The 26961-nt window shown below is 61.7% G+C and overlaps 1 protein-coding gene across 2 annotated transcripts in view; it reads left to right on the top strand.

Moving 5' to 3' along the window:
• FZR1 (fizzy and cell division cycle 20 related 1) overlaps positions 1–23599 on the top strand; it is a 27262-nt gene extending 3663 nt beyond the window's left edge. Inside the window, exons 2-14 of one of the 2 annotated variants that reach the window (XM_023183616.1) lie at positions 12770–12872; positions 15318–15443; positions 15570–15633; positions 15729–15856; positions 16463–16545; positions 17033–17216; positions 18183–18248; positions 19103–19205; positions 19300–19484; positions 19798–20031; positions 20691–20795; positions 21844–21936; positions 22219–23599. In XM_023183616.1, coding sequence (XP_023039384.1) covers positions 12804–12872; positions 15318–15443; positions 15570–15633; positions 15729–15856; positions 16463–16545; positions 17033–17216; positions 18183–18248; positions 19103–19205; positions 19300–19484; positions 19798–20031; positions 20691–20795; positions 21844–21936; positions 22219–22260 — 1482 coding nt within the window. In that variant the 5' untranslated portion in view covers positions 12770–12803 and the 3' untranslated portion in view covers positions 22261–23599. Of the gene's footprint in view, positions 1–12769; positions 12873–15317; positions 15444–15569; positions 15634–15728; positions 15857–16462; positions 16546–17032; positions 17217–18182; positions 18249–19102; positions 19206–19299; positions 19485–19797; positions 20032–20690; positions 20796–21843; positions 21946–22218 lie in introns of both variants that reach the window. The other variant, XM_023183615.1, reaches the window with a different exon arrangement.
• Positions 23600–26961: the final 3362 nt, after the last annotated feature.

Genomic DNA, 26961 nt, shown 5'->3' with positions numbered 1-26961 from the left:
CGCTGGTTGTGAGTCGAGCTGCCACAAAGAGGCAGGCGCTGGTGGTTTTGTGGCGCCGTCCTTGTTGCTCTGTGACTGAGGCGCTGGTGCCTCCTCTCGCCGGCCGATCGTGTCTGATGGTGTCACCCCCATGAGCCCAGCTCGAGAGACCTGCTGTCCAACCTTTCCACCTTGTCCTCCTGCCCCCAGCATGTCCCTTCCACCCCAGCCTTCCCAGATTGCTGCACAGTTCTGATTTTTTCTTTTGAGATAGTCTCGCTTTGTTGCCCAGGCTGGAGTGCATTGGCGCAGTCACAACTCACTGCAGCCTTGACCTTCCAGGCTCAGGTGATCCATCCACCTCAGTCTCCAGAGTAGCTGGGACTCCAGGTGCGCCACCATACCTGGCTAATGTTTGGTATTTTTTGTAGAGACGGGGTTTTACCATGTTGCTCAGGCTGGTCTTGAATTCCTGGGCTCGAGTGATCCTCCTGCCCCAGCCTCCCAGAGCTCTGGGATTACCGGCAGAGCCAGCATGCCCGGCCTCACTGCTGGGTTCTGGAGAGTGGCTGGCCGTTCAGATTCCTGTGCCGTTTTGCACACGTTCCCTTCTGTTGTGAGTCTTCCTCTCTCCCAGATCAGATTTGGCCTGGGAACCTCTGTATTCTCATCCCCACCAGGCTTGCAGGCCGCTGGGTCAGTGGTGGAAGGATGATGGGAGCAGAGAGAGGGTGGGCAGTGGGCATCTGTCTGCTTTCACCAGAGGGCTGAGGACTGCGGGAGGCCAGTGCTCGTCTGTTTGCCCTAGGGAGCAACTCCTCCACCTAAGGATCCCCCTCATCCATGCATTCCCCACCTGGGTGACTCTCCCCCACAGGACACTGGGCAACATCTTAGGACCTCTGTGCATTGTCACAACTTGGGGGCGCTCCTGGCATGGAGTGGGTGGAGGCCAGGGATGCTGCTCAGTGCCCCACATAGCCCAGGACTCCCCACCATGGACAGCGATCCGGCCCAGATGTCCGCAGTGCTGAGGTTGGGACCCCTGCCCTGAACTCCCTGGACTGGGCTTTTCCTGCTGCCGCGTCACCTCACCTGGGACCTGTGGGTGGGAGCTGCATGACACAGACAGAGATGCAGAGATGTGCAGGCCTCGGGAACCTGATGGGGCTCCATCCGATCCTGAGAGGCCGCAGGCTTGGTGCCGCGCTGCCTTCCTCCTCGCATGGGGCACTGCAGTCTTCTGTGCTGCTGCAGACCCGGGTGTCTTTTAGGTCTGAAAGTGTCACCAAGTCAGACAGGGCTATGGGTACTCAGTGGTACCAGGAGGCTGGAGATGAGAGACCTCGGGTCTTGTATCGGCAGGCACCATTTGGAAGTGTGGAGAGCAGTTCTCACTGGAGTAGGCCGGATGTGGGAGCTGCCCCCACACAGGGAAGAGGGTGAGAGCTGCTGGCTGAGAAGACCCTGGGGATGCTTCTCGTCCACTCTAGACTGCTGTTCACTCTAGACTGCCTGCCAGCCAGGTGCAGAGGCTCACACCTGGAATCCCAGCACTTGGGAGGCCTCAGCAGGAGGATTGCTTGATGAGCCCAGGAGTTCGAAATCAGCCTGGGCAATATAGGGAGACCCTGACTGACTCTCGTCTCTATATGTTAAAAACAAGAAAAGAAAAATAGACTGCACACCCGGGGGGACAGCAGCTCGGCTCTGCTTTGCAGCGCCTGGGTCAGCACCTAGAACCCACATGGCGCATGGCTGGTTGGTGGGGAGGCGGCGGCTGGCAGCTGGCGGCGTGAGTAAATGAATGACGCGCCCGGGGTATGGTCCCGGGGCCCAGGCACCAGCCCCTAGCAGTAACTGGCCTCGCCGTGGCTCACACGGGCACCCTGGAAGGTGCACTGTCCCTCACCGAGGGTCTGGGCCCCACCCTTTTTCCCTGGCTACTCCTGGCTGTGTCTTTGCGTATGTAGAGGTCAGAGGCCGCCAGCTCAGCTTGTTCTTCTGCAGGTAGGGGCTGCTCCCTGCAGAGATCTCTGTGCCTCAGCAGTCTCTCCGCTAGGCCCTGGCTCTGGTTCTTGTCCAGAGTCCACCTCTCCCGTGTGTCAGTCCACCCCTGCAACCGCGGCCACCTGCCCCAGGAGCCCCATTTCTCTGATGTCCTTCCTCTTATCTGGGACTGACGAGGGCAGCATGGGAGGAGATAAGTGTTGTGGTCTGTGGCCAGGAGGTCACTGGGGCAGCATCCTGGCTGCCAAGGCACCCCCCTGCCCAAGGATGAAGGAGCAGGGAGCAGTCTGGGGACCTTTGTGCACCTGTCATGAGTCCCGGGCCCAGCCAGCATCCACTGAGCTCCTCCGGGGCCCTGTGTGCAGCGGGGAGTCCTGGGCCCAGCCAGCTCTCGCTAAGCACCTTCTCTGGGTCAGGCTGGATGCTTGCTGCCCTGTAGACCTCGTGCCTGAGTTCACAGCTTCCTGGGTGCACAGCACTATCGCTGCTTAACTGATGAGGAGACTGACCTCCCAAGAGGTGAAGCTGCCCAAAGCTTCGTGGCCAGGAAGGGTTGAAACAAGGACTCAAAGCCTGGGCTGGTCCCGTCGAAAGCCCACACTCTTTCTGATGGACTCTGCTAGAACCTTTTCACGGGACTTGGTTTACTTTCGTGGGAGGGCACAGGGAGGGCTGGCGATAAGGGTGTCTGGGTGCTTCACCTGCCTTGGGCCCCTGGAGCTGCAGGGCCGAGGGCCTCGTGTGCTGGGTGGTGTGGTGCTGGTGGGGGGTCACGTGCTCTGACAAGGCCATCTATATGGCTGGCACGGCTGCCCCCTTAATTGCATCATGACATGAGGGCATCCAAATGGGACCCGAGAGAGCCGTCTGGAGCCCTGTTCTGAGGAGCGGCCGGGAATGAGATCGGTGGGATGAGGTGATGCTGTGAAGCGTGTTTCATGAAGGACGTTCCTGCTGCAGGGCGGGAGGCAAAGCCCCCCAGAAACTCCCAGATCCAGGGAGAGCGGAGAGCAGATGGTTGGGCCACCCCCCATTTTTCTTTGGGGGGTCTTTCTCATCTGGTGCTTCTCCCCAGCCCTGCAGAGGATGGCTGGACACCACGTGCAGGCGCCCAGCACAGTCCCTTGTCTTTCACACGAGGAGAGGGCTCCCTGAGAGGCAGCTGGGCCAGGGCCTCACAGGTGGTCTGGGGGCACCTGGGACCTCTCGGGCAGGAGCATTTTGCAACTTTGCAGGGGTTGGGACCTGCGAGGGGCTGTGAGCCGGCCCGCCCCGGCTCTGTCACCGCCCTCCAGTGACCCTCAGTCAGACGTCTCCTGCGAGGGGCTGTGAGCCGGCCCGCCCCCCGGCTCTGTCACCGCCCTCCAGCGATCCTCAGTCAGACGGCTCCTGCCAGGACCCCTCTGCGGACAGTGATCCTCAGTCAGACGGCTCCTGCCAGGACCCCTCTGCGGACAGTGATCCTCAGTCAGACGTCTCCTGCCAGCACCCCTCTGCGCCCCCCGGCTCTGTCCCCGCCCTCCAGTGATCCTCAGTCTCCTGCCAGCACCCCTCTGCGGAGACTCCAGCAGGAAGCAGTGCCGTGCAGCTTCCCCGTGGGCAGGACAGGGCCGGGCCGAGTGCTGAGTCTGGGACACTTTGCCTCCTGGGGCAAGGGTCAGGGAGTGGGCACAGAGCCAGGCCCAGACTGGCTGGGTTCACGTCCCAGCTCTACCCTCACCAACCGCACAGGGACCTTGAGCAGAGGGTGCTGTCGCTGTCCCCGAGATGCGGTGACGCCTGCCCACCTGCTGTCCCAAGGACATTCAGTCAGGCATACTGAGTGCTTGCAGCTGTGCCAGCCGGTGGGCACGGGCAAGGTTCGCCTCTGTCCTAGCCCCATGTGTGTTCCGATGCTCTGCCCCTGGGCCAGGAACCCGCACGGGACGTGGCGGCACCCATGAGGCTCTGGTCGGTGTTCCCTCCTCCCTTACCTGCTCCATGTCCCCTGTGGGTAGCAAGTGCCACCCTACCTGCAGGCTGGAGTTACCCTTACCCAGGGAGGTCCTGCCCAGTTGTCCACAGGGCCGGGCTGGGGGGGCGCCCTGGTGTTTATCATAGGTGGCCTGTCCAGACCATAGTCAGCCTCAACACATGAGTCATAAAAGATCTGTCATTGGGATGTTTCAATTCCTTTTATCCATTAAAGAGCCTGAAAAAAAATATGACAACAGTGGGGACCAGTTTTTCCAGCCAAGCAAAGCCTTGCAGGAGCAGGAGCTTGGCTGAGCCTCCAGGAGCAGAGAGCTGTGTTCCTGAGGAAGACTCAGCACCGGGTGAGACCTGGGGCTTGCACCAGTGGTGTTCCCAGGCGCTGTCTACACGACACACAGCCCCTCATGCTTTGCGTCCCCACTCAGGGACACCGCAGAGTCGAGCCTGGAGACAAATCGTGCCACGTCATTGGCCCCCACAAACAGTGCCTTATCGGCTCCCTTTCCTCGTCTCCCCACTGGTGCAGTGGGGGTGGGGCTGGGGGTTCCTGGCCACACTCTCCAGGTCTCACTCATTCAAGTCACTTCCCTGGTCTTGCCCTGGAGCAGGGTCTCTGCCCCTGCACCCTGTGGACATTGGGTCCGGATCGTTCTCTGGGGTGCGACCATCCTGGGCACTAGAGGGTGTTGAGCAGCGTCCCTGGCCTCCACCCACTCCACGCCAGGGGCACCCCCAGTCATGCCAACCGCAGATATCCCCAGATATCACCATATGTCGATACCTGGGGGCAGAATCACCCTGGTTAAGACCCCCTGGGTTATGGGATTCCACGGACCCCCAAGAGACTCTGTGTCCCATGATCCTCTGCCCTGCTGAGGTCCCAGGAGGCTGCACACATTGAAATCCACACCCTGAGTGGGAGGGAGAGAGAAGGTGAATCTCAGGAGCTGGGGTCCCCCTGGTTTGTGCTGTCTGCCCCATCGGAGGCTTATTCTAGTGTCTGGTGTGAGCAGGGGCCCACTCTATTTTTTCCCACATTTATCCCAGGGCGGCTCCCTCTGTACAGGGGCCCTGTCACTGTGTTGTCAGGTGACCGGGTCATGCCCATTTCCCAGGGGAACAGGAAGAAGCTTGGAGACGGAAGGCTTGCCCAGGGCAGTGGCAGCGGGGGGGCCTCCTGGCTCTTCATTCTGGGGTCCAGGGGGTGAAAGGTGGACCTTTCCTATGACTTGGCCCAGTGGGTTTGTAGGACCCACAGGGCAGTGCCCTGCCAAGGGGATGGGGCAGCAGGAAGCCCGGTGGCCCAGGGCCCGGGTCCACCACCCAGACCAGGGCAACCAAGATGCAGGTGTCGGCCACACAGGCAGAGCCACAGTAGCGTCCCCACCAGGCACCCCTGGGCCAGGGATGAGAACCTCTGCAGGGCCTGGCAGAGCACGTGTCATTCACCGATTCACTGCGGATTGGCAGCGAGGGTCCAGGTTGCTGCTGAACTCCCTCTATCCGGTCTGAGCCTTTCCACACAGCCACGCACGTTGTCCGTGCTCAGGAATTACTTAATAGCAACTTAAGATCCTGATTTCTCTCTCCTCTAACCTTTTACAATGAAACCTTCCGTGTGTCCAGCAGAGGAGTGAGAACGTGGTGGTACCCGGTCTCATCCGGAGTCCGCCTGGCCCATCTCTGCCCGCTGGTGTATTTTTTTGAATAGCTCACAGTTCATGTGATACAGAATTCAAGAAGTACAAAATGAAGTGCCAGGAGAAATAAGGCTTCCTTCCTCCCTGATCCTCGTCCTCTCCTTCCTCTCCCCGCCTACCCCATGACTCGTCGCTTTTCGAACCTTCTGGGAGCAGTGTGCTCTGCATGGTCCGTTTTTCCGTGCAGTGGGTCTTGCAGCCTCTTCCACCCCATCTGGTGGCCTTTTGCGCCTTCCACTATGACAAGCTGCTGCAGTGACTCCATCTCTGCACACACACACACGCGGAATTTCTAAGGATAAGTTCTTAGAAGTAGAAATACCACACCACAGAGAATGTACACGTTTTAAATTTTGGAAGCAATTGCCAAATTGCCTTCCTTTGAAGCCGTAGCAGTTTTCGGCTTCTGCCAACCATGAGTGCGTGTGGCTGTCTCTCCCCACGCCTGGGCTGGTGAGGCCGAGTCCCCCAGCCTGCAGCCTCCCCCGTCTGACAGGCGGGAGGGTGGTGTCCTCGGTTGGACTGGCAGCTCCCAACTGCGAGGGAGGGCTGGTCCTTTCCCAGTGCGGTTTGTCGGTGTCCTTTGCTTCTTTGGGCTCTCCTGTGGGTGACCGACGCCTCCCCCAGTTTGCCATCTCTTTTTTAGCTGTGTTGATGGCGTGTCTGCCCTGCGGACTCCCAGTTTTCCCGGTGTTGCATTCCACAGCCATGTTTCTTATGGCTTCTGGATTTTGTTCTTCCTGCAGCGCGGCTGAGCGAGGGGCTTGGAGGGGTCGCTGGGGGTCCCAGAGCTGAGCTGAGTGCCACTAGCAGCACCGGGCAAGTGTCCAGGTGAGGTGCCCTGGGAGGCCCCAGGCCCGGGACCCAGGACCCTCTTGATGTCGGAGGTGGGAAGACAGTTTGCACACCCGCCGTGTGCGCCCCTGTCCTCACTGCAGGGACAGACAGGAGCTGGGTCTCAGGCTGCTGGGCAGGCCTGGGCCCTGTGGTTTTGCCCACCAGCCTTGGCAGCATGAGTGAGTTGTGTGGCCAGTACACTGTGACGGCTGCCGCCCGCCTGCCAACATCTGGGCCATTGGTTCACAGCATCTCTGTTGCCCAGGAGGGCTCATGAGGTGCAGTCGTGTGCTGCTGGGCAGCGATGTGTGCCAGGGGCCGTGTGCAGCTGCAGCTGGCGCCGTGTGTACTTGCTTTCAGTGCTGACTTCAGGGCATCGTCAGTGTTCCGGGAAAGTGGGGGATGATATTTAGCCAATCTCAACCAGACTCTGCCAGCACGTGCCTCAGTGCACGCAGTTACCACCGCTGCTGCTGGTCACATTTGTTTACATTCTCTCATTCTGGAAAATTGCCGGCCAGGTGCGGTGGCTCACACCTGTAACCCCAGCTCTCTGGGAGGCCGAGGTGGGCAGATTGCTTGAGCCCAGAAGTTCAGGACCAGCCTGGGCAACATGGGAAGGCTCCGTCTCTACAAAAAATACAAAAAGTGACTGGGTCTGGTGGAGTACGCCTGTGGTCCCAGCTCCTCCAGAGGCGGAGGCGGGAGGATCACCTGAGCCTAGGAGGCAAAGGCTGCAGTGAGCCATAATTGCACCACTGCTCTCCAGCCTGGGCAACAGAGTGAGACCCGATCTCAAAAATAAAAATTCTGGTCAGGCACTGTGGCTCACGCCTATAATCCTAGCACTTTGGGAGGCTGAGGCGGGTGGATCACCTGAGGTCAGGAGTTTGAGACCAACCTGGAAAACATGGTGAAACTCCCGGTCTACTAAAAATATAAAAAAATAGCTGGGTGTGGTGGCGCATGCCTGTAATCCCAGCTACTTGAGAAACTGAGGCAGGAGAATTGCTTGAATCCGGGAGGCAGAGGTTGCAGTGTGCCGAGATTGCACCACTGCACTCCAGTCTGGGCAAAAAGAGTGAGACACTGTCTCAAAAAAATAAATGAATAAAAATTTTAAAAAGATAAAAATTCCAAGGCGCTCCTGTTTGTGCAGTGTTTACCTGAAGGACTCACACTTAGGTCTCTGGAAATGAATTGCATCGCTAAGGTCTCTGTGAAACAAGATAAACAAAAAAGGGTCATCTGAAATGCTGTGATTTGTAACTAAACTCTTTAAGTTCTTTTTTGTTGTTGTTCCTGAGACAGTGTCTTACACTGTTGCCCAGGCTGGAGTGCAGTGGCACAATCTCGGCTCACTGTAGCCTCCACATCAGCCTCCTGAGTCCTGGGACTACAGATGTGCGCCACCACACCCAGCTAGCTGTTTGTGTTTTCTTTTTTTTTTTTTTGAGACACAGTCTCACTCTGTTACCTAGGCTGGAGTGCAGTGGCGCGATCTCTGCTCACTGCAACCTCAGCCTTCCAGGTTCAAGCGATTCACCTGCCTCAGCCTCCCGAGTAGCTGGGATTACAAGCATGTGCCACCATGCCCAGCTAATTTTTATTTTTTAGTAGAGATGAGGTTTCACCATGTTGGCCAGGCTGGTCTCGAACTCCTGAGCTCAGGTGATCCGCCCGCCTCAGCCCCCAACAGTGCCTCTGTCTGTACTTGGTGTAGAAACGGGGTCTCGTCGTGTTGGCTGATCTCGAACTCCTGGTATCCTCCTGCCATGCCAGGCAGCTAAGTTCTCTAATGAACAAGATTTGCATTGTGAAGTTTTTCCATTCTTGGAGAAGGCCTGGCCAAGGGTGCTGAAGGTACAGAAGCCGGAGCAGTTCCCACCAGGACAAGGGAAGGGCTGGGCCTCACCCCCAAAGTCAGATCTGGAGCAGGGGCGGTGCTGGCATGGAATGCAGTCCTGGAGCTGTTCCACTTGTACCCGCGCTCCCGCACCCATGGGTCCCTCTGCGCGGTGCCAGGTCTTGGGGAGACTGCCCTGTGCTGGGGTTTGGAGTCTGCTGGTGCTGTTGTCCATCTTCCTTTTCCTTTGGCAGCTGGTTGTTGGGGGCCACTTTTACGAATGTACTTCCTTCAGCAGGCGTGGTGGTGCCTGTCTCTGGTCCTAGCTACTCAGGAGGCTGAGGGGGGAGGATAGCTGGAGCCCAGGAGGTGGAGGCTGCAGTGAGCTATGATCAAACTACTGCGCTCCAGCCTGGGCGACAGAGCAGGAGACCTTGTCTCCATTAAAAAAAAGCGTTTCCTGGGTTTCCTGGCAGCACGTGCCGCTGCGTAGAACGCTGCTCCACCACTGGATTTTCTCCCACCACCCCTCCCATAGGGAGCTCACTCCAGTGGGTGGGTGGGTCTGTGGCCCTCTTGTTGGGAGGGCTCCGTTCGTGTGTGTTGGTCAATGAATGACCCTCCCCACCACATCCAACACAGTATGGGGCTGTCAGAAGTCAGGGGGCCGTGGGGGCACAGAGAGGAAAGAGAGAAGGCAGGGCACCCTTCACGGGACTGGGCAGAGAGAGGGCCTCCAGGACCGTGGGGAGCGTAAGTGTCTCGGGAAGCCCTGTCCACACCTGCCACCCTCTGAAACGTTCAGTGGCACCTGCAGAGTCCCTGCTGCTCTGCAAGGTGGCCTAAGCACAGGTCCTGGGGTCAGGACCCTACGCCCCTGGGCAGTCCGATCGTCTCTGCCCTGCGGCAGCCGGTGAGTCACCTGCTGGCTGCATGGGGCCTGTGAAGCCGTCAGTGCTGGGCAACCTGCGTGGAGCCGATGCTGGTGGCTGATCTACCCCGAGGAGGGCAGAGGGCTGGCCTCCCTCTGGCCTCGGATTTGCTAGACTTGAACAAGTTCCTCGCCTCTTGGCTCTGGGATCCTGGAGTCTGAGCAGCGGCTCTCTCACCCCCTCACTGAAGCTCAGTGTTCAGGTCCTGCCTGGTTTTTGGGGTGCCAAGGGGTACAGGCTGCTGTCTGGGCGCTGCTGCCTGTGAAGCAGATGTTTCCAGCTGTCCTCCCCGGCCGCGGCTGACGTCCTCTGTGGCTGCACGCAGCACCTCTGCACGGCCTGGACGTGGGACTGCACTTCCGACAGAGACCCCCCGGGAGCCCCTGCTCCAGAGTGGGGTGTTCATGCCACAGTACTGCCTTTGACAGTGGCCTCTGCTCCGCGGTTTCCTTTCTGTAAGTGCTGGAGGATCTGTGTAGATCCCCTTTCATCTGCGAATTGGTCCCGGGGGGCCCACACCCACTGGGGCTCAGGATCTGCGTAGATTCCCTGTTCATATGAGTCAGTTCCGGGGGCCCACACCCACCGCTCTCCTGGGGCTCAGGTCTCTATAGCCCCTCTGGCTCCAGGCTCGGGAAATTGTCCCCCAGAGGCTGTCTTCACTGGGGACAGATGCTTAGGCCTCTCCTCGTCCTGGAATGGCCAGTGCTGGCCCAGGAGTGACTGGGTGTGGTGGGGACACGTGGGCCTTTGGGGCTGCGGGAGGTGGCTGTGCCCTGTGGAGAACCGGTGGGGAATGTGGGTTGGGAGAGGCCAGTCTGGGTGAGGGAGAAGGGGGTGGGGAGGAGGCTGGTGATGTGATCTGGTCCCGGTGGGGGGGGGGCAGGCTGGAAGGAGGGAGAGCTACTGGCCACTGCTCTGTGGCTGCGTGGACCACCCGGTGCGTTGGGCTGAGCCACGTAGAGAGCCCTGAGCCTTCTCTGTGGCCATGGGCATTGCTGCTCTGCACTCTGCCTTCCTGTCCTCATCTGCACAGGCGGCGGGCACTGGCACCCCGTCCATGAGGCCTTGCAGAGGGGACATGAGATAAGCCATGAAAACCCACTAACACAGGGCTGTGGGCTGCACGCTCCTGTCCCTCAGAGCCTGACTGGCCCCATGTGACTGAGCCAGGGACCCCATGTGTCCCGTGACTGCAGGCCCAGGCAGCGCTGCCTGCGGGCTCTTGCAGAAGAAACAGCCCCGCGGTTGATCCTATCTCCAGCCCCAGGCCGGGAGCTCGTCAGAGGCCTCCTGGGGCTGTGGAGGTGGCAATCAGGCCCACCGCCTCAGTATCTCAGGACAGAGTGGTGCTCAGGATGACAGGAGCAGCACCAAACCCGCATGGGTCTGTCCCTACCTGGTGACGCAAGCCTGTGCCTGCCTCTGGTGTCTGTTTCCTAAAAAGGCAGGTGTCGCCTCCGCCCTCCTGGTCTCTGTGAGTCGGCCTCTTCCAGGGCCCTCCCAGGTCTTGTGTGTCTGGTGTCTCTCACAGAGTGCAACATCCCCAGGGCGTGTCCAGGCTGTGGCCTGGGTCAGAGCCTTGCTCCTTTCATGGCTGGGTTGTGTTCCGGCGTGTGGAGGGCCGCGCTGGTGCGTCCCTCACCTGTTGATGCGTATGTAGGATTTTGCCGTATTTTGGCTGTTACGAATTGTGCGTCTGTGAGCATCTGTGTACCAGTTCCTGTGCCTTCCCCGTTCTCCTGGGTATGTATCTAGGAAGTGCTGGGTCCCATGGTAACTGTGGGTTTCTATTCCTTAGACGTAACTTTATCATCACTTAATGTCAGTAGCAGAATCTTCATCACTGACAGAGTCTCTGTGTTTAATGGTTGAGGAACTTACTTGCCAAAAAAGTCACCAGGGACTGGGGAGAGGGACGGGGAGTGAGTGTTCCATGGGGACAGAGTTTCAGTTCGGGAAGATGAGAAAGTTCTAGGGATGACGGTGGCGGCTGCACAACCACGGGTATGTGATTAACGCCACCGAACTGTCCTTTTTTTGTTTTGTTTTTGTTTTTTTGAGATGGAGTCTCGCTCTGTCACCCAGGCAGGAGTGCAGCGGCACGGTCTCGGCTCACTGCAAGCTCCTCCTTCCGGGTTCAAGCGATCCTCCTGCCTCAGCCTCCCGAGTAGCTGGGATTAAAGGCACGCACCATCATACCCGGCTAATTTTTGTATTTTTAGTAGAGACGGGGTTTCACAACGTTGGCCAGGCTGGTCTCAAATTCCTGACCTCGTGATCCACCCGCCTCGGCCTCCCGAACTGTTGGGATTACAGACGTCAGCCACCGCGCCCGGCCAGAACTGCACACTTAAACGTGGTCAGGATGGTAAACTTTAGGTAAATTTTTTCACTTTTTTTTCTTTTTTTTTTTTTGAGACGGAGTCTTGCTCTGTCACCCAGGCTGGAGTGCGGTGGCATGATCATAGCTTACTGCAGTCTGAAATTCCCAGCCTCAGGTGATCCTCCCACCTCAGCCTCCCAAGTAGCTGGGACCACAGGTGCGTGCCACCACACTTGAGCCCAGGAGGCTGAGGCTGCAGTGATCCGTGATTGTGCCGCCTGGGCAACAGATGGAGACTCTGTCTACAAAAAGAACCACTGTATTTACAGACCAGCAGCCTGCATATGGCCTCAGGCTGTGGTTTGCTGGCCCTGGTAGAAAGAGCGTTGTTTCTAGGCTACCTTCTATCTCCATTGCCTACACGGACCTTCACTTTGTTCTCGTGCAAACCCCCTTCCTGCCTCGGGCTGTGCATCTCTCTCTGGAACGTTCTTTGCCAGTCTCCTCACTGCCAATTTTTTTCACACCTCAACATAAACACCGCCCTCTTAGAGGGGCCTTCCTGGTTTGGCTGAGCCTGGTCCTGTGTGGGCTCTGCATGGGCCCCTGGGTGTTACCTTGGTTGTAGCTGAATGCGGATGTAGCTTGTCCACAGGAGGCTGATGTCCCCGGAGCCGTGGCCTGGTCTACCTGGGCGTGGACCCACATGGCTGGCCCGGGGTCTGTGCATGGCCAGCTCTTACACACTGCCTTAGAGCTGGTGTGGCTTGTCGAACCCCTTTGCACACGTACACGCACGTGGGTCCCCGTGGCGCCTCGAGGCATGGAGGCTGCCCACGCTCAGGGAAGAGTCCTTGCCGGGACCTCCAGGATTCTTCCCAGCCCCCGCCTCCCTACCGGGGCCTCCAGGGCAGAAAGCCCCTTTCCCGGGCAGGAGGACAGGGTGTAGGATGTACTGGCTGGGAGGGTCTGTCGGCAGCAACCGAGACCAGGGCTAGGGGAGCCTCACCCAGTATGAGGCTGGGGCTGGCAGGAGGTCCCCACAGAGGAGCCAGGAGGAGCCCACAGTCACTCTGGCTCCCAGGGCCTGGAGGTGCAGGTGAGCCCGTGGTCCCCTGGGCAACTGGCCCTGCCCCACTGACTTCTCCTGCCCTTCCCACCACAGGCTAACCTTGCCGCAGGCTGAGCCCTGCCTCACCATGGACCAGGACTATGAGCGGCGCCTGCTCCGCCAGATCGTCATCCAGAATGAGAACACGATGCCACGCGTGAGTGCCCCTTCCCCGCCCACCACTGTGGCTCCCCCTCCCCCAGCTGCCTCTGCCCTGGCCAGCAGCCTCAGGCGCTCCCACTGTCGCTAGAGCCCCACGAACCACTCAGGTCCCAGTCCCTCAGGTCACACGGGGCCTCCGCCTCCCGGGCTGTCGGGGTTGCTGCCACCCCCAGGGCCATAGTCAGAGCCCCACGGGGCTTAGATGGACGAGGAGGCTAAAGGCCCGGAGGGGTGGAGCTGGGGTGGCCTGCAGAGCCTTTAGGGACACGCGTTCCTGTCTCCTAGCCCAGGTGCACCTGGAACCCTGTGGGATTTGGGGACCTGGCTCTGTCCTTCCTTGTGCTCCATCCCTCCTCCCCAGCCCAGCTATGTTTGCCTTGCCCTGCGCTCCGGGCACCCCACTGGCCACACAGGGTCTCAGGGCTGGCGCTCGGGGCTGGCGCCTGCTGTATGACAGCCACATCCCTCACCTGCCTCCCCACGCGACTCCTGCCGGGGGTTGAGGGGCCAGACTCCTGTTGCCATCTGTACAACACGAAGCCTGGGTCAGAATAGCATGAGGCTTAGCCTGGACAGCCACCAGCCCCTCCGCGTGACAGACGCCTGAGCCATCATTCTCAAAGACTAAGTTGCCGTCGTCCCGAGTCCCTCCCCTCCCCCACGGGCTGACCTGCACAGACGGGTCTGAGGGGCATGGGCCTCTGGGGTGGGGCTGCTCCATTGCGGCTCCCTCAGCACCGGCACCCTCTGTGCCCAGGCATTGGGTGGGCCTGGGGCAGGCTCACCTTCAAGGCTTAGTTCAGCTTCAGACCCCAAAGCCTGGGTCCCAGGACCTGCGGGAGCCTACCACAGCCGCCTTCACTCCTGGTGCAGCGTGGTCCCCGCAGGGCAGAGTCAGGGAGGCGGATCCGGGATCCTGCGTGGTGTGGCAGGGTCCCCGTTGGTGAAGGGACAGGGCCACTGCAGAAAAAAAGCGGCGTAGAATTAGAGGGGTCTTTGCAACCTCAGGGATTTCAGAGAGAGAGGCATGAATACAGGGGTATCTGTGCACAGAGAGGGTCTGGGCACCACAGCGCCGAGCAGCCCTGGTGCTGGCCCTCGACCTCCAGAGCGCTCTCGGGGCTGCCCAGAGGACAGCGGGAGCCTGAGCGCCCTGTGTGCCTGCGGGCCCAGCAGTGCGTGGAGGGTGGGGCGCAGTGCGAGGACCCAGCACTCCACCCAGTGCCCTTTGAGTCTCACGGATGCAGCCAGGCCAGGGTGTGAACGGGAGATGGGTGAGGAGCGGGCATTTGCAGTATGGGAGAGCTCCCCACACGCCCGGCCCGCCCTGCAGGCACCCAGCACAGCCTGGACTTTATGACTCAGAACCACCTTCAGACCCAGACGGAGTGCCAGGCTGTGGAGAGACAGCCCTGGAACCCTCCAAAGTGTCAGGGCCGTGACAGCGTCACAGGCTGGGGGCAGGCAGATGTGACAGCAGACGGAACATTATCCTACGCAAACCTGTGTTTCCGGGGCTCCACCAGAGAGGCCGCAGACGGGGCCTACGCAGCACTCGCAGAGCCTCTCCCAGTCCTGGGGAGCGGGAGTCGGGGGCCATGGTGTGGGCAGGGCCACACTTGCCAGTCAAGGCTCCAGGGAAGGCCCTTCCCGCCTCTCCCAGCGTCTGGGGCTCCTGCTCTCCGTGGCTGTGTCCACATCGCTCTGGCCTCTGCGTCCGTCCCAGAACCCTCTCCCTGTGTCTTTGTGTCCGTGTTTCCCTCTCTGAGGACGCTTGTCCTCAAGTCAGGCCCATCCTAATGGCTTCCTCTTGAGTATAATCACCTCTGCAAGAAACTCGTGTCCACACAGAGTCCCATTCCCGGGTAGCAGGGCTCAGGATTTCACAGTATCCTCTTTGGGACACTGGTCAGCTCATAACAGACTCTTCGTAGAAAAAGGACGGCGCGGGGGCAGTCAGATGGGGTCGGAGGGTTAGACGGGTGTTGTGGGTGGCAGGAAATGGGGATGAGGGGACCACACTCCCAGGTGGTTCTGGGCACAGCTGTTCTACGTCTTGTGCCGTCAAGGCCTGCATCTTTTAGAAACAGTGAATGCGTGGCATCTGTGCAGCGCTGGGAGGGCAGTCGGGGTCTTGTGCTCCCTGGCTCTGTCCCCTCTGCCATGGCCCCATTCCTGCCGTTCCATCCCGTCCCGTGGTCCTGCCCTCTCCACCCTCCTGCCTGGCAGTGTTGGGAGGCCGAGCCTGCCCCGGGCCTGGCACCTCTCGGAGGCGTCTGGCACATAAATCCCTGACCACGAGGGACTGTGTGGCCCCACTTGGGTTTTCAAGGTCAAAGCCCTGTTTGCTCAGTGGCCAGAGGCTGAGAGAGGCTAGCCTGGGGGCGCTCTCGGTGGGGCTCTCAGTGCTGAGAACAGGCCCTCCGCTGATGCCCTTCAGGTCACGGAGATGCGGCGGACCCTGACGCCTGCCAGCTCCCCCGTGTCCTCGCCCAGCAAGCACGGAGACCGCTTCATCCCCTCTAGAGCCGGAGCGAACTGGAGCGTGAACTTCCACAGGATCAACGTGAGGGGCCGGCCGGGCAGGAGATGGGACCCCCCGGGAGGCCCAGGGCCCCTCCTAGCCTCCTTGCTCTAGGGCCAGGAACAAGCAGGCACCTCAACCCCTCCCTCTCTGCTCTCCTCCCTGCAGGAGAATGAGAAGTCTCCCAGTCAGAACCGGAAAGCCAAGGACGCCACCTCAGACAACGGCAAAGGTTAGGGTCCCAGCCCGTCCGCCCTGTTGGCCGCCACCCTGCCCTGCCCTGCCCTGCCCTGCCCCACCTCACCTCACTGTGCTTGGTGCCCGCAGATGGCCTGGCCTACTCCGCCCTGCTCAAGAATGAGCTGCTGGGTGCTGGCATCGAGAAGGTGCAGGACCCGCAGACCGAGGATCGCAGGCTACAGCCCTCCACACCTGAGAAGAAGGGTCTGTTCACGGTGAGCCTGTGGCACCCCCCCAGGAACTGGTTCCCAGTGGCAGCCTCCCCAGCCCCCACCTCCCGGGCACCAGCTCTGCCTCCCCGAGCCTGTTTCTTGGCCCTGGCCACGGCCCAGCTTCCCACCCTCAGACCCTGACCCTGCTCCTTAGCCAGGCCAGCGGCCCTCGTCCTCTGGGATCTGAGGCTGGAGGCCCAGCAGGTAAGCTGGGAAGTGGGGGTGCAGGAGGAATCCAGGCTCAGCCTCTTGGGCTTTTTCTCCCCACACCGATGCTACCTGGGGTCCCGAATACCCGAGACGGTGGGGTCCTGCCCGCAGGAGGCGGCACTGGGTGCTCCCACAGGGCCACACTCTGTCCACATGATCTGGGAGCCCGAAGGCAGGATCACACAGAGCCTGGCTTGGTTCCCTCGAGAGAGGGCGGAAGGGGTGCGGGCCCACAGTCCCTGCCGGGAAGGCGCCTTCCTGTTCACAGCTGCTCTGCACAGGGTCTTAGCGCCTGCCTTAGGGCTACGAGCTGTACCAGGAGTGTGGGCTGCTGGGGTCCAGCTCTGAGGGTCCTACGGCCTGGGCGTCCGCTCAGCTGGCGTGTCCCCCACTCTGCAGTATTCCCTTAGCACCAAGCGCTCCAGCCCTGATGACGGCAATGACGTGTCTCCCTACTCCTTGTCTCCCGTCAGCAACAAGAGGTGGGTGTCCCTGTGGGTCCTGGTGGGCGAGGCTGAAGGGGGCTTCCCAGGGCATAGTGGCCTGGAGCTGTGATGTGTCCTCCCCGGAGTCCTTAGAGTGGAGGGGGCCCAGCCCCCTATGAGGCATAGTCAGTAATAGAAGTGTACACCAGGCCTAGAGCGGCCCAGAGACCTCCTCACCGAGGGCACACCATGGCCTGGCAGTGTTGGCCTCAGAGGGGCCGTGTAGTCAGGAAGGGCTGCCTGGAGGAGGTGTGGGCAGCAGAGCCAGCACAGCTGTGGAAGGGGGCCCAGGGCAGCCAGACACTGGAGGGTGAAGGGCTGTGGGGCCGTCCCCGGGTTAGGATCACGTGGTGGTGGTGGTGGTGGTGGTCGGAGGGGCCGGGCTGGGCTCCTGGGACTGGCAGGGGAGGAGATACTTCCCATGCGTTTGCAAGAAGTCACCCAAGTGCGGTGGCTGACGGACGCCACGCGGCCGCCTCTGCAGCCAGAAGCTGCTTCGGTCCCCCCGGAAACCCACCCGCAAGATCTCCAAGATCCCCTTCAAGGTGCTGGACGCGCCCGAGCTGCAGGACGACTTCTACCTCAACCTGGTGGACTGGTCGTCCCTCAACGTGCTCAGCGTGGGGCTGGGCACCTGCGTGTACCTGTGGAGCGCCTGCACCAGCCAGGTGGGTGCCGTGTGGGCTGTGCCTGTGCACGGGGGCCTCCCCAGCTCCCAGCAGACCTCAGTGTACCCACCGGGACCCGGGGAGCAGCAGTATGAGCCAGGCGCCTGCCATGGCCCTCCTAGCCAGGGCCTCGCCTCCCAGCCCCCCAGCCCCGGCCCTCCCCGCCAGCAGTGGCATCTGCAGCAGCATGGGGTGCCCACTGGAGCCACAGTCTCTGTCAGCTCCACAGAGAAGAAGAGACAGGTGTCCCCGCCTGGCTGAGCCCAGGGACCAGCATCACCAGCGAGTGGTCACCGTCCTGGAGCGGCCTCTGGACGCACTGGGCCTGCGGGTCCTACAGGGAGCCTGGGTTGCTGGTGCAGGGCAGCAGCAGACACTGCTGGGGTGGGGGTTTCGGGGATAACGCCAGGCGAGTAGTTTTGGGAGAGCGAGGGTTGGCGCTTCCTCCCATCATCCTCTCGTCCCATGCAGGCCTGTGTCCCCTGCGTCTGTATCTTTTATCCACATCCCGCTTGAGCCTGCCAGGTCCCAGTAGTGAGCAACCCAGAGACCCCACGGGCCTGCAGTGATGAGAGAGTGAATGAGTGGGCGGGAGAGTGGACGGGTGGGGGAGTGGGCGGGTGAGCAGGTGGGAGAGCGGGTGGGGGAGAGGGTGGGGGAGAGGGTGGATGAGTGGGCGGGAGAGCGGATGGGTGAGTGGACAGGAGAGTGGGCGGGAGAGCGGACGGGTGAGTGGACGGGAGAGTGGATGGGAGTGGTTGAGGGAGTGGATGGGTGAGTGGATGAGAGCGGACGGGTGAGCGGACGGGAGAGCGGGTGGGAGAGCGGACGGGTGAGCGGACGGGTGAGTGGGCGGGTGAGTGGACGGGAGAGTAGGTGGGGGAGACAGTGGAAGGGTGCAGGTACGCATGGATAGACTGGGACTTTGAGACCAGCGACAAAGCTCACACTGACCTCTGCCTCCAGGTGACGCGGCTCTGTGACCTCTCGGTGGAAGGGGACTCAGTGACTTCCGTGGGCTGGTCTGAGCGGGTGAGTGCAGAGGGCTTGGCCCCCGCCTGGGAGATCTGATAGGGCCCTTGACCATGTTGGAGGCCTTGAAAACCCACAGGGGCTAGTGTGTGGCCCGAGGTCGCCTGTGTCCGAAGATAGGTCTGTGTCCTCCACTGTCCCCGGCCTTGGTGTGGTCCTGGTGGAGGGAGTAACAGGGATGAGCAGGCACCGCCAGGTCCCCAGAAAGGATGGCGGGACCAGTGGGGAAACAACACCCCGGTTCCTTCCATGGGACCTGCCCACCTGGGACTCACTGCCCTGGAGCTCCAGTTTCCGCTCAGGGTTGAGTGGGCTTTAGTTCCATTTTAGACTACGATGAAAACATCCCAGCAGCAGCTTTGAAGCATGTCATGGGGAGGGTCTGTGCCCCCTGCCCAGAGCTGCCCAGGGCTGCCCCGTGCTCGTCACCGCTCGCTGTGTCCTGCGTGTACACTCACCCTCCCTCCCTCCACCCGCTTGGATTTCCATGCACCTCAGAGTCGGTTGCAGACAGCCACACGTGTTGCCCAGCTCCTGGGCATGTGTGGAAACCGGAGCTTGGTGTCTGCAGTTTCTCCTTCCCTCTGTGTGAAATGTCCCTGTGGGAAGGTCCACATACCCTGAGTCTTGGCTGGACTCTGACAAACACGGGCGTCGCGTGCGTGCGGCGTGCCCGCCACCCCAGAGTGTGCTGAGGGGGTTTAAGCTTCTTCGGAAGAGACGTGCATTCAAGGGTGTTTAGGGAAACCATCCCAGAGCCCGGTGAGGACAGAGCCTGGCGTGACCAAGTCCGAGCCGGGCACCGTCCCCGGGCCAGACTGACGCTGGTGCTCCGCCCGTGCCTTCGCTCCTAGGGGAACCTGGTGGCGGTGGGCACACACAAGGGCTTTGTGCAAATCTGGGACGCGGCCGCAGGGAAGAAGCTGTCCACGCTGGAGGGCCACACGGCACGCGTCGGTGAGGTGCCCGAGTCCCATGGCTGGTGAGCTCCCCGAGGCCCCAGCTCCGCGAGGCCAGGAGAGGCTCACCCCTGCTTCCGCCTGGCCTCCAGGGGCGCTGGCCTGGAACGCTGAGCAGCTGTCGTCCGGGAGCCGCGACCGCATGATCCTGCAGAGGGACATCCGCACCCCGCCCCTGCAGTCAGAGCGGCGGCTGCAGGGCCACCGGCAGGAGGTGTGCGGGCTCAAGTGGTCCACAGACCACCAGCTCCTCGCCTCAGGGGGCAACGACAACAAGGTACCCCTGCCCCGAGCCTGGACTTCCCCTTCCCCAGGAGCCGCTCCCCTCACGCTGGCAGGAACGGCGAAGCCTGGGCTGGGGGCGGGTGCGGGGCCCACTCCACAGCCATCAGCAGGGCCCTGGGCTTGTTCTTGCTTAGCCAGTCCTGCCCTGTGGCACAGGGTGACGAGCGTGTGCCCCCAGGGGTCCTTGAGGGAGCAGCAGGAGGGGTTGGGGGTGGGGTGCCAGGGCAGGTTATCGCCCCTGTGAGGACCGGCCTATGGGACCAAAGGGCTGGGACAGCCCTGGCCTCACAGCGCCTGTCCCCCAGCTGCTGGTCTGGAACCACTCGAGCCTCAGCCCCGTGCAACAGTACACGGAGCACCTGGCCGCCGTGAAGGCCATCGCCTGGTCCCCGCATCAGCATGGGCTGCTGGCCTCGGGGGGCGGCACAGCCGACCGCTGCATCCGCTTCTGGAACACCCTGACGGGACAGCCGCTGCAGTGTATCGACACGGGCTCCCAAGTGTGCAATCTGGCCTGGTCCAAGCACGCCAACGAGCTGGTGAGCACGGGTGACCCGGCCTCCCACCAGGCCCAGGGTGTATGTCCTGCCAGCCCCTTGCCTGCCATCTGAGAGCGGCCTGTGGGGAGAGAGGTCAGAGGCTCTGAAGGGAGATGGAAGAGGGAGGCTGGGCAGGGAGGCAGGGAATTGTCGGGGCGGGGAGGCGGGAGGCAAGGGCCCTGGGCCCCTGGGCCACATCAGGGCCTCACCTGGGGCAAGACTTGGAGCCTCTGGGCCCTCGTCGCAGCCACACCTGGCGGCTCTGTGAGGAGCCGGGGAGCTCCCACAGCTGCTTCTGCTGAGAGGGGAGGCCCGGGACGAAGTGGGCTCTGCGGAGCACCCTGGCCTGCTTCAGCCTCTCCGGGCATGCGTCACCAGGGAGTCTCAGGGATGACTTGCAGGCGGAGCAGAGGGGCTGTGGGCCCTGTGTGGGTCCTTGTTGGGCTCCAGCCTTTGGCAGTGGGTGGAGGGGTACACCTGTGGCCTTCACACCTCCCAGACGGACTCAGGAGGCAGAGCCACATCCCCGCATTGCCTGCTCCTCCCGGGCTGGCTGGCGGCGCCGAGCTCTCACGTGGGCTCGGGCGGGTACACAGGAGGCAGCAGGCACAGCGCCCGGCCTCGTTCCCCTACCAACCGCGCGCCCCTCCACCCTCCAGGTGAGCACGCACGGCTACTCACAGAACCAGATCCTTGTCTGGAAGTACCCCTCCCTGACCCAGGTGGCCAAGCTGACCGGGCACTCCTACCGTGTGCTGTACCTGGTGAGTGCACGCCAGGCACTTCAGGGTGCCCCGGGATTCCGGACAAACTGCCGTGGCCGCCCCAGAGCACCTGTCCTGTGTTCTTAGGGAGGATGCTGTGCAGATGTAAACCCGTGGGAGCCAGCACCGGGGCTGGCTGTGGGGGCATCCGGTGCTGGTTGCATTGCCAGCGATGGAATGGGCTTTACCGAACTCCCCAGCCCTGCAGGTGTGGGCCCTGTCCTCCTGGAGGACCTCAGCCTCTTCATTTGTTTATTTTCCCCAAAAAGAGGGGTGAAGAGGAAAGCCAAAAATACCTCACACCTGACCACTCAGATGACCCCATGGCCATCCTCGCAGTCACCGTGTGCACGTCGCTGGAAGGGGCCAGGAGGCGTCCTTGACCCCACGTGCCCTCACTGGCCAAAGTTTTGTTTCTTCCCTGAAGAACACGTTCTGTGCTTTCATCCGTGCATCTGACAGTCCCTCATCTACTCAGAGTGGATGGCCCCACCTTGCAAGGGGGTGTCCTTTCATGTTTTTGCAAAAATGCTCCAACCTTGGCCACGTGCGACGGCTCACGCCTGTAATCCCTCCACTTCGGGAAGCCAGGGTGGGAGGATCGCTTGAGCCCAGGAGTTCAAGACCAGCCTGGGCAATGTAGCAAGACCCCGTCTCTACAAAACATTTTTGTAAACGAGCCAGGTGTGGTGGTGTGCACCTGTAGTCTCAGCTACTCAGGAGGCTGAGATGGGAGGATCACCTGAGCCCAGGAGATCAAGGCTGCAATGAGCCAGGATCGCCCCACTGCACACTCCAGCCTGGGTGACAGAGCCAGACCCTGTCTTAAAATTAAAAAAAAAAACAAAAAGGCTCCAACCTTGGTTTCTGCCTGTGGTGGCCCCGGCCTGGCCCTCCCTCCTGGTCCCAGAGTCTGGGCTCTGCCCATGCAACCTGGGTTGGGGGTCCCAGCCACCCCACACCTTGCTCCCCTCTCCTTCAGTCCCCCAGCACTGTCCTGAGGCACCTAGAGGCCCAGTGACATGGGGTGCTTCCCTCCCGTCCACAGGCAATGTCCCCTGATGGGGAGGCCATCGTCACTGGTGCTGGAGACGAGACCCTGAGGTTCTGGAACGTCTTTAGCAAAACCCGTTCGACAAAGGTAAAGTGGGTCGGTATCAGCGCCACTCGCCCCCACCCCAGCTTGTCCCAAGGTCGTCCCTGTCCCCACTGTGTCCTCTGGCGTACCCTCCCCTGGGTCCCCCCACCTCCGAGCTTCCCTTACCTCAAATTCCAGGTCATGTGTCGGGGCAGTGTGGCAGGCCGAGGCTGGACGGGCACCTCCCAGCCCCTCAGGACTAAGCCCCACAGCCTCAGGTTCCCTCCAGGCAGCTTCCTCCCTGGGGTTGCAGCTTAGCGCGTCTCCATCCCCATGTGTCTGCAGGAGTCTGTGTCTGTGCTCAACCTCTTCACCAGGATCCGGTAAACCTGCCGGGCAGGACTGCGCCACGCCAGCCATCGTCAGAGGACCCCAGCTCCTCAGCTTGCATGGACCCTGCCTTCCCAGCGCTTGTCCCCCGAGGAAGGCGGCCGGGCGGGCGGGGAGCTGGGCCTGGAGGATCCTGGAGTCTCATTAAATGCCTGATTGTGAACCATGTCCACCAGTATCTGGGGTGGGCACGTGGTCGGGGAGCCTCAGCATCAGGGGCTCTGTCTCCCTTCCTAAAGGGCAAGAACCACATTGGACGGTCCCGGCTCAGACCGTCGGTACTCAGAGCGATGGACGCCCCCCGGGACCCTCACTGCCTCCATCCGTTCATCACCTGCCCACCGGCGCCGCTTGCTCCTCCTGGAATTGCCCACGTCTGCACGGAACAGACCACCAGACACCAGGGCTGATTGGTGAGGGCCTCAGACCCCCGGCTGCCCGTTCACGGCTGCAGTCCCACTATGTCAAACCCAAGACCAGACCCAAGGCCAGACCAAGACGTGTAGGCCTGGGCAGACGGCTCAGGGCCACTGGCGGAACTGGCCTGTGGATCTAGGAACAGTCCCCGCCTGGGCTTCACGGCGTCCTTGCAGCCGCCTCTGCTGTCACCGCTCGAAGTAGCAGTCTCTCTCTGGAAGCATCTGTGTCACGGCCATCACCTGGCAGGCAGTGGGCTTCAGATAGGCCTGTGCATCCTGGCCGAGCGCCACCCTCACACCGGAGGGGGACATCTGCTCTGGACTCGTCCCCCCAGGAGAACTGAACACGGGCCTGCTCACTGCCCTGGCTGGAGAGGAGCACAACAGATGCCACGTCTTCGTGCATTCTTCAACACGTGCCCTCACCGGGCCAGCGTCCCCCTTCCCCGCGCAAGATTTGCGTCCCCCGTGCCTGCTGGGTGGCTGGGTCCTGTGGAGGCCAGCGGTGGTGTGGACCCCGCCCCCAGGCTGCCCGTGTCTTCGCCTGTCCTGTCCACCAGCGCCAGCGGCCGTGGGGAAGCCAAGGAGACCCAAGGGGTCCAGGAGGTGGGCGCCCTCCGTCCTTCCAGAAGCTTCCTGGGCTCCTCTGTTCCTCTGTCTCATGCTCCCAGGCCGCACAGCAGGCGGGGAGGGAGGCAAGGCTGGGGAGTGGGGCCTGAGCTGAGCACTGCCTGCCCCCCCGCCCCTTCCCATTTCTTTGGTGGAGACGTGGAGAGGGTGGGGCAGGCTGGAGTTCAAGGGTCCCACCTGCCCCCCTGCTGTGCTTGGGAACCCCCACTCCCCACATCCCAATAGCCTGGTGTCCCCAGTGGGGTTGGTGTGCACGTGTACATATGTATTTGTGACTTTTCTTTGGATTTGTTTTGTGTTTTTGTTGAGCAGTCCTGGAAATGTTTGAGGCTAGACGGGGAGGGGCCGGGACCCACCCGCTGCTCCTGGAGGACGGGGTCCTGGTTTTAAAGCGCCGTCATTTCAAGCGGGTGGATCTTCCACGTTCGCTGGAGAGTCTCCCCACCTCTGTCCGGGCGGGTGCGGACTCCTCGCCGCCCGCCCGCATAGGGGGAGCCGGTGCACATGGCAACGTGGATTTTCCGTGGTCAAGGTCTTACTGTTTCAGGTTTTTTAAATAGGAAAACCAACCCTGCCTTCGCCTGTGCCCGCCTTGCCCACAGTGGCCCCTGCAGTTGCCAAAGAGCCGCCTTGTCACTGTGGGCCTCGGGGCTTGGCCAGCTCAGGGCACAGCCCACATGGGCCTCCAAGGCTCCTCCTGGGACTGGGAACCGCCGCAGGGCCAGAGGGATGGTGCGAGATTTGTGTTGGGGCTGGTTCTGCCCATACTAGGGGAGCGGGGGACCTCCCAGGACAGATCAGTCGTCTTTCTCATGTAATGCAGTGATGCTGTCATTAAACACGTGGATTCATGTGTGGCCGGGCTGGCTGGCTCTAGGTCCTGGCTGGAGTGGGGTCACACGGTCCTGCCCTAGAGCCCCCATGTGGTCCTGGAGCTGCAGAAGCAACTTCTGAGGGGCTTCCCAGCCCTGCATTTCACAGATGGGGAACTCAGCCCTCGAAGGCCGCAGAGACCCCTCCCGGGCTGGTCTGCCGGGGCGCTGGCCACAGTCTGCGGGGGCCAAGGACTGGACTCCAGGCGAGTCCCTACGCTCCAGCCCGACGGCCCTGTTCCCGGGAGGAGGTGCTCACCAGACCCCATCAGGGAGGGAGGGTGGGCACTGCAGGGCTGAGCTCACCCCCAGGGCTGGCCAGACCAGGAGGGACACAGCAAGTGGGGTGAAGGCCGTGGTGGGAGGGGCCCATGATGACGGGCCAGGGCTTGTGTGGAAATGGGGGCTTTAGTTCCCCATGGCCCAGGACAGCCGAGAAGGGGTGGAGGGGCCCCAGGGGAGCGTCCGTCAGGCCTTGTGGGGCACGGGGGCCGCTCAGCAGCGCTGGGGCAAGTGCCTCTGCTGTCAACTCCACCTGACAGACCAAGGCCAGTGGGGCCATTACTTCCTGGGGCGACCCTGGCAGTGGCTGGGAGATGCCTGGATGGAGCAAGAGGCTGACGAAGGGCCCCGCAGGGCGGTTTGCAACTTTTCTGTTGATCCTGGAACGTAGCTGGTGCAGTGAGAGGGAAAGAATTGAAAAACTCAGGCTGCCGCAGGTTCTGCAATGAGAGGTGCAGGAGGCAGGAGCCTGGCCCAGGGGATGCTGGTGCCTTCCCGGGGTCTAGGAGGAGAACAGGAGGAATGGCTGGGACGTGATTGGGGGAGCCAGGAGGCCTGGGGGCCAGGGGCTGCAGGGGAGGCTGTGGGGGGTGCCTGGCAGCCAGGAGGCCCCAGGTGGTTTTGAGGCTCGCTCTTGTACGGTGCCTGAGAAGACGGTGAAGGAGCAGGGGCAGGTCCCGTCCTGGGCATTGGAGATGATGAAATCGAGCAGACCTGGCCCATGTGGAGCTGGCCTGGGGGGCACAGCCCAGAGACAGAGGGGCTTATGAGGAAGTGAAGCGGCGTCACGAGGGTGCGGAAGGGGCCCTGGGAAAGGGCGACCTTGGATCAGGGGCTCACCGCAAGCCTCGCATTTCAGCCAGGGCTAGAGGAGGCAGGGACACCTGGGTGAGAGGCAGAGCGCACAGCCATGCAAAGGCCCTGGGGCAGGACGGCGCCTGGCATGCAGGAGGCACAGAGTGAGGAGAGGAGGGCAGGGCCTGGTGGGCCTCAGGGAGGACTTTGGCACTTACCCCGAGGGAGTGGGGCCCCTGGGTGCCTGCCCAGATGGGAAAGGCAGGGTTGGCTGTGTGGGGACCCGACGCAGGGGCAGGGGAAGCCGAGACCAGAGTGCAAGCTCTGCCCCCACCCAAGCCGGATTCTACCCGCGGCCAGGCCCAGCCAGAGGAGGCAAGGCAGGAGGTTTCTGGATGTTTGTTGGGTTTTGTTTTTTTTATTGTGGTAAAATACAAAATCTACCATTTTACAGTGAGGTGGCGTTCAGTACCTTCACCACGCCGTGCAGCCACCACCTCTGATTCCAGAACATTCTCATCCCCCAGAAGGCAGTCCTGTCCCCGTTACATCACCTCGTCACCCCCAGGTCCCTCTCCCCAATTCCAGCACCCACAAACCCTCTGCCTGCCTCTGTGGACCAGCCTGTCCTGGGCATTCGTAGAAGTGGGACCACAGCATGTCCTTCTGGGCCTGGCGTCTCTGAGCATGACAGCCTCAAGGTGCGTCCACACCGTGGCCTGGGTCAGAGCTTCGCACCTCCTGGTGGCTGAATCTCATTCCAGCACGTGGCTGGCCACGCCGTGCCGGTCCCCTCACCCTCACTGGGTGTTCGGTGTTCTCCGCCTCAGGTTGTCACAAATTGTGCTGCTGTGAGGCCCCGTGTGCGGGTCTCATCCTGGGTGTATTTTACAAACGGACTGCGTGTGAGCAGGTGAGGGGAGAGGAGCTGGGGTGCCAGGTGCCTGCGCCCGTGACTGGGCACCACCTCCCGCGATCGAAGGTGCAAGGGGAAGACAGATGCCCCTCAAGGGGGTGTGGAGATGGAGAGGCCAGGCCCCAGGTCGGGGGTGCGTAGAGCTGGGGGCTCACAGCCACCAACCCCACCTGGCAGTGGCCCTGGCCCTGCCCACCCACACTGTGTCACCCCCCGTTGTTAAATACTCAGAAGGACTCTCCAGCCCTCCCCTCCCTTGAGGCCACCTCACCCCGCTGCTGGGAGGAGGGAGCAGTCAGCGCTGTTGCCGGAACACCGGGTGGCCTTTATGCTGTCAACAGTGGCCTCGGAGGCCTTCCTGGCAGGAGCCCCAGGGACCTAGGCAGACATGCAAAACCTGAGGCAAGAGGCTGCCCGGCCCTGTGTCCCCTCGGGGACCCTCGAGGCCAGCTTCCCAGCACCTCTCTACAGGTGAGCCCCTCCCTCCCCGGGTGTCAGGTCACATGGGGTTTGGTTTGGGGTCTTGCATGTGTCACTCATTATTCCTAAAAGGCTCACGTGTGTGACGTCCCCTCCAGCTCTTCCTGTTCCCCTCCAGCCTGTGGCCGCTCACTGTGGGGGCCACAGACCTGGAGACAGGCCGAGAACAAATGTGTCTGTAGCCATTTCCAAGGGCTGCAAACGCACTGGGAGCTTCGGCCGCAGAAATAGCCACCCTCTGAAATCCAGGCGTGTGCGGGCCTGGGCCCTTCTGTGGCTGAGGGCGTCTGTCCCACACCTCTCA

This window comes from Piliocolobus tephrosceles, chromosome 21 (assembly GCF_002776525.5).
Source record: "Piliocolobus tephrosceles isolate RC106 chromosome 21, ASM277652v3, whole genome shotgun sequence".
NCBI lineage: Eukaryota > Metazoa > Chordata > Mammalia > Primates > Cercopithecidae > Piliocolobus > Piliocolobus tephrosceles.
Note: the sequence above shows the minus strand (reverse complement) of the source record. Positions and strands in the feature narration are given on the sequence as shown.